We start from the raw sequence: 5,257 nt of genomic DNA on the forward strand, positions 1-5,257 counted from the left end.
TTTTAAAAATTTATGTTTAAATTTACGGTCAAAATTAAGAAATTTAACTTTCAACAACCGACCTCCGCTACATAAATTAAGATATAGAGAGTTTTTTTTTTTGATTTCCCACTCGATGTTCGGTATTTATATTGGGACCTGATTAAATCCGAATTCGCGTCGGGAAGTCCCACATTGAGGGTATAATGCTTCCTAACAAAGACACTCCATACTCGAACCCGAAACATCTGGTTAAAGACGAAAGAGTAATTAACACTCTAGTGCAGCAGTTGTTGGCATACATAGAGGGTTATTAAAAACTAAATGGGGTACTAGTCAAATAGTAGTACCTAAAATAATGATAATAATTGCAGATTTCATTCACACGCACCACTACTACAAGTGACAGCAAGATCTAGTTAAGACAACCACAACCAACATTTGTTCCCTCTCTCTCTCCCTTTTGGTCTCTGCTCATCATCTTCTTCCATTTTTCTGCTGATTAAAAAAACAGAATTTTTCAGGCCTAAAGAAATGGCAAGTGGGGGTGGCTATGGTGATGCAAGTCAAAAAATAGACTATGTTTTTAAGGTGGTATTAATAGGTGATTCAGCAGTAGGAAAGTCTCAAATACTGGCCCGTTTTGCTAGGAATGAGTTTAGTCTTGATTCTAAAGCTACTATTGGTGTTGAGTTTCAGACAAGGACTCTTGTTATTCAACATAAGTCTGTTAAAGCTCAGATCTGGGACACTGCTGGTCAAGAAAGGTACTAATAGGATTTTGCTCTTTTAGTTATATAATAGCTGAAAAATTGAATCTTTTTTAGTTCTTCTTGTTTTGTTTTAAGTTTGTTGCTGTGTAGTTATCACTGTTTGCTTTCTCTGCTTTTTCATTGTTTTTGAACTGACTGATTACATAAATGGTAATGTTAAGTAACCACTTTGATGATTGGCCTAATAGTCAATGAAGTGGGTGAGAACCATGAGGTCCCGGGTTCAAATACGAGCGGAGGCAGAAAAAAAAATCACTAGCCTTGGTGGTCTTAAGCCGAGGGTCTATCGGAAATAGCCTCTCTGTTCCTTTGATGTAGGTGTAAGGTCTGCGTACACACTACCCTCTCCATGACTCCACTAGTGGGATTTAACTGGATCCTTGTTGTATCCAAGCCTTCGTGGATAGAGTTACTTGTTGGTGGGAGGTGGGAGGTGGGAGGTATCCCGTGGAATTAGTAGAGTTACTTGTTGCTGGTGGGAGGTGGCAGGTATCCCGTGGAATTAGTAGAGTTACCTGTTGCTGGTGTGAGGTGGTAGGTATCCCGTGGAATTAGTCGAGGTGCGCAAAAGCTTGCGCGGATACCACGGTTATAAAAGAAAAAGTAACAGCTTTGATGGTTAAAAATGAATGAGAAAATGGCTGTCAATGGAAAAAAGTTGTTTTAAGTCCTCCAAATGTAATGCCATATAAAATGCAAGAGAGGGTGTACCTTTTGTGGGATTTTTAAGCAGAGAAGCTTACTGAATTGTGTTTTTGTTGTTATTTAATGCTGTCTTGTTCACTTTGATCTCCCTCTTGTTCTTTTGCTCTGTGTTTGAAGCTGCTGGAATCTTATAAAGAGATTTAGTAAGTAATGCTTTAATTTTAAGTTATTCAGAGCTGTGATGTGCAGACTAGATTTTCATATTTGCTATGTTTTATTATTCATTTGGGTTTGAACTGTACATTCTTGAATTTTGGAGTTTTGAGAATTTCACTTATGTAGATCTCTGTGAAAAGGAAAAGTTTTTAGTAGTCCAACTAGTAAAACAATACTGTGCTAGCTGTATTCTTCATGCTTAAATTTACGATTTTGGTAATTTGGCACGTTAGTCTGGTTCTTGACCTGATGGTCTATCGGAAACAACCTCTTTACCTTCCAAGGGTAGGGGTAAGGTCTGCGTACACACTACCCTCCCCAGACCTCACTTGTGGGATTCAACTGGGTTGTTGTTGTTGGCACGTTAGTCTGGTATGTGGAGAGAGATGTTCATTTGAGATTTGAGACTTGACGCTGACTTTGGATCTTGGATAATGTACAAATTTAGTTTAGAAACTTGAACTTAACTTGATTATTAAAAGAGGTGAATCAGGTCAGATTCAAGCCTCACATATAATAATGTTTTTTGAAGAAACATTGACTCGCAACTTGGTGCACATTTGTATTAAATCTAGTTCTCAGATGCCTTTAAGATACTCCGTCTTTCATTTAATGCTATTCTACAAAACTGTGAAGTGAGCTTTGCTCTTGCTATCAGTTTTATCGACTGTTTAGTCTTTCTAAAATCACCTGAGGAAATGCTTGATATTGGTGAAGTTGTAAATGGAACTCATATTGTGCCACACAGAGATTAGCCCTTTTTATATTAGGGAACTAGTAAATAAACACGTGCATATTTATTCAAAGATTCAGGTTGTTAGTTTTTCTTTTCCTTCTTAACTAGTTATTACAATTTGTTTGCTCCTCCCCCCCCCCCCCTTCTTTTGTATTAAGAGTGGTTTGATAAAACTGTAGTATACCACTACAGACTGTAAAATGTTGCAATATCCCATACAGATGTCTTATCAGAATTGTGCCTCTTACTGTAAGAATGCCCCAATTTGATAGTCACTATCATTGCACCGCAGGGCTGCAATTTCTTCCTAATCAATCAAACAATCATGTATTAGAGGAGAAATTAGTGATGACTATTACTTTGCTTAAGCTGAAATACTGGTTCCTAGAAGTTCGTGTTAATTTTTTTATTACCGAGAAATCCTCGAGTGCAGACTTGTGCATGATTCGAAATTCGGTTGACAATGGGTCTGCCCCTCTATTCTTCTCCATTAAATATCTAGCTTTTGGCTACGGCAGGGTCCGAACCCATGGTGTGCGCCTAACCGGCACATGCACCCTTGCGCTCTTACCACTAAACTAAATCCCTGCGAGCAGCAATTTGTTAAATTATTCGCTTCCAGTTACGTTAGCTCTTGGCTATCAGACGTTTCTTTCTTTCCTTTTATTCTTTGGAGGTAGCGGTGGGGGTTGGTCATGTCCAATTTTCTTTGTCAGCTATTTTATGGTCCTTGATTTAACTAAGACATTCTAAGTATCTCTTTTAGATCAGGTTTTTCTAATGTTCCCTAGTATTGGATAAGGTGCTATGGTAGGGAACCTAATCTCTCTTTTGTAACCTTTGTGTCTGCTTGATGCCTTTTAATGAGTTAACTTACTTCATAGAAAAGCGTGCTATCTTCGAGGGGATCATAAATAACATTTTAGAATACTTCCATGCTAACTTGAATCTTGCCTTAATATGGTACTTTTGGGTTCTCACTTATCATGTGCAAAATATGCTTGCGTTGGACTAGATCTTGTTTTTATTTGGAAGAAAAATCTGAAATTATCGAACTGCCTTAGTATGCAAATGGTGCTTATGCTTCACTGAGCGGAGGGTCTATGGGAAACAGCTTCTCTATCTCCACAAGATTAAGGTGTGCGTACACACTACCCTCCCCAGGCCGCACTATGTGGGATTACACGGCTTTGTTGTTGTTGTTGCCTTAGTATGCAAATACATGCTTTATGACTTACTGGAGTTATGATCGCTGCTAATACTAATTCCTTTTGATCTATTAGTATGATGCTTGGAATTAGCTCTTTCTTAGGCATATAAAATTTAGATGGCCAGAGTTATCCATTTTGCCTCAAGGTTTTGATTGCCTATGATTGCTGTCGGACGGGATATAATAGAAGTTTCAGAGTCTTTAACAACTTTCATGTAACTCAAGTCATTGTTTTGTTGTCATGATCAGATATAGAGCTGTCACGAGTGCGTACTACAGGGGAGCTGTTGGAGCTCTGCTGGTTTACGACATAACAAAACGCCAAACTTTTGATCACATACCCCGCTGGCTTGAAGAGTTGCGTGCGCATGCTGACAAGAACATTGTGATTATGCTGATTGGAAACAAAACCGATCTTGAAGATCAACGAGCTGTTCCAACCGAGGATGCTAAAGAATTCGCGCAGAAAGAGGGATTATTCTTCTTAGAGACTTCTGCAATGGAAGCCACAAATGTCGAGGACGCTTTCTTTACTGTTTTGACAGAGATCTTCAATATTGTGAATAAGAAGAATCTTGCTGCAGGTGATGATCAAGCAAATGGTAATACTGCATCTTTAACTGGAAAGAAAATTCTTGTGCCTGGTCCTGCACAGGTTATCCCAGAAAAGAAAGCTTGTTGTAGATCTTGAAATATTACAATTTGGGATTGTTCTTTCATTTTTTTGGGTGTCAATTTCTTGGGTTTGTTAGATTTCAAAGTCATCTCATATTGATTCTTGAGTCTTTTTTGGTTATATATTTATATTGTTATTTTTTGTAATGTTAATGAAAGGAAATGGTTATTGTGAGTTAATGGAAGGTTACAACAACTAATTACACAAGCTTTTTACTAGTTATATTATATTGACATTAACTTTTGTACATTGAAAGTCTAAAGAATGATTTTTTACGCTATCAGGTCATTTAAAAAGTAATTTATGTAATCACCGAAAAAATAAATTAGAGTTATTGTTTTTGCTTTCCGTCTATTTAGTGGTTCGTGTGATGTTATTATTTCTATGGTTTTTGTTGATGGTACTGATATATTGTTTCTTTTCGTCTTCTTGAGCGGAGGGTCTATCAGAAACAACTTCTCTACCCCTCGGGTAGAGGTAAGGTATGCGTACACACTACTCTACTCAGACCTCACTTGTGGGATTTTACTGGGTCGTCGTTGTCGTATCGGAAAAATAAATTAGAGTGCCTAGCACAGGTGTGAAAATGTTAGTTAAATCTTAATTATATTTTGTGGTTCCTTAGCTTCATGATCAACATTTTCGCTGGATTTGAACAGTTCAAAAGAATATGAACTAACTTTATTCAAAATAATATTTTCTAATTTTTACATTTTCAAACTATGATCTTAAACTATACCAAACAATTTAATAATTGGTTGTCTCATTTCTCTCGCCTTATTCGAATAATCGCTGGGAACACGTATAAGATCGTCGATATTTTGGCTGTGGTAAGGTTGAAACCATAACGCACTTCTAATTCATATATCACGTGCTACATTTTTACCATTAAATCAAAGCCTTGGAACGGTAATTGTTTGCATTTTTATGGCCCTGTTTCTTTACTTTGTAGTACTATTTCTAATCTTTCCAATGTCGCTTGATTTGTGGACAAAATTCAAAAATCAAAAGAATCCATCGAC

At 37.2% G+C, this 5,257-nt stretch overlaps 1 protein-coding gene across 1 annotated transcript; it reads left to right on the top strand.

Annotated features, from left to right (window-relative positions):
• The first annotated feature begins 349 nt into the window (after positions 1–349).
• On the top strand, positions 350–4,442 carry LOC104244700 (ras-related protein Rab11D). Its single transcript, XM_009800170.2, has 2 exons — positions 350–746; positions 3,809–4,442. Exons 1-2 carry the CDS (start codon positions 514–516, stop codon positions 4,248–4,250), a joined length of 675 nt encoding a protein of 224 aa, XP_009798472.1. The 5' UTR covers positions 350–513; the 3' UTR covers positions 4,251–4,442.
• The last annotated feature ends 815 nt before the right edge of the window (positions 4,443–5,257 follow it).

Source organism: Nicotiana sylvestris, chromosome 5 (genome assembly GCF_000393655.2).
Source record: "Nicotiana sylvestris chromosome 5, ASM39365v2, whole genome shotgun sequence".
Taxonomy (NCBI): Eukaryota; Viridiplantae; Streptophyta; class Magnoliopsida; order Solanales; family Solanaceae; genus Nicotiana; species Nicotiana sylvestris.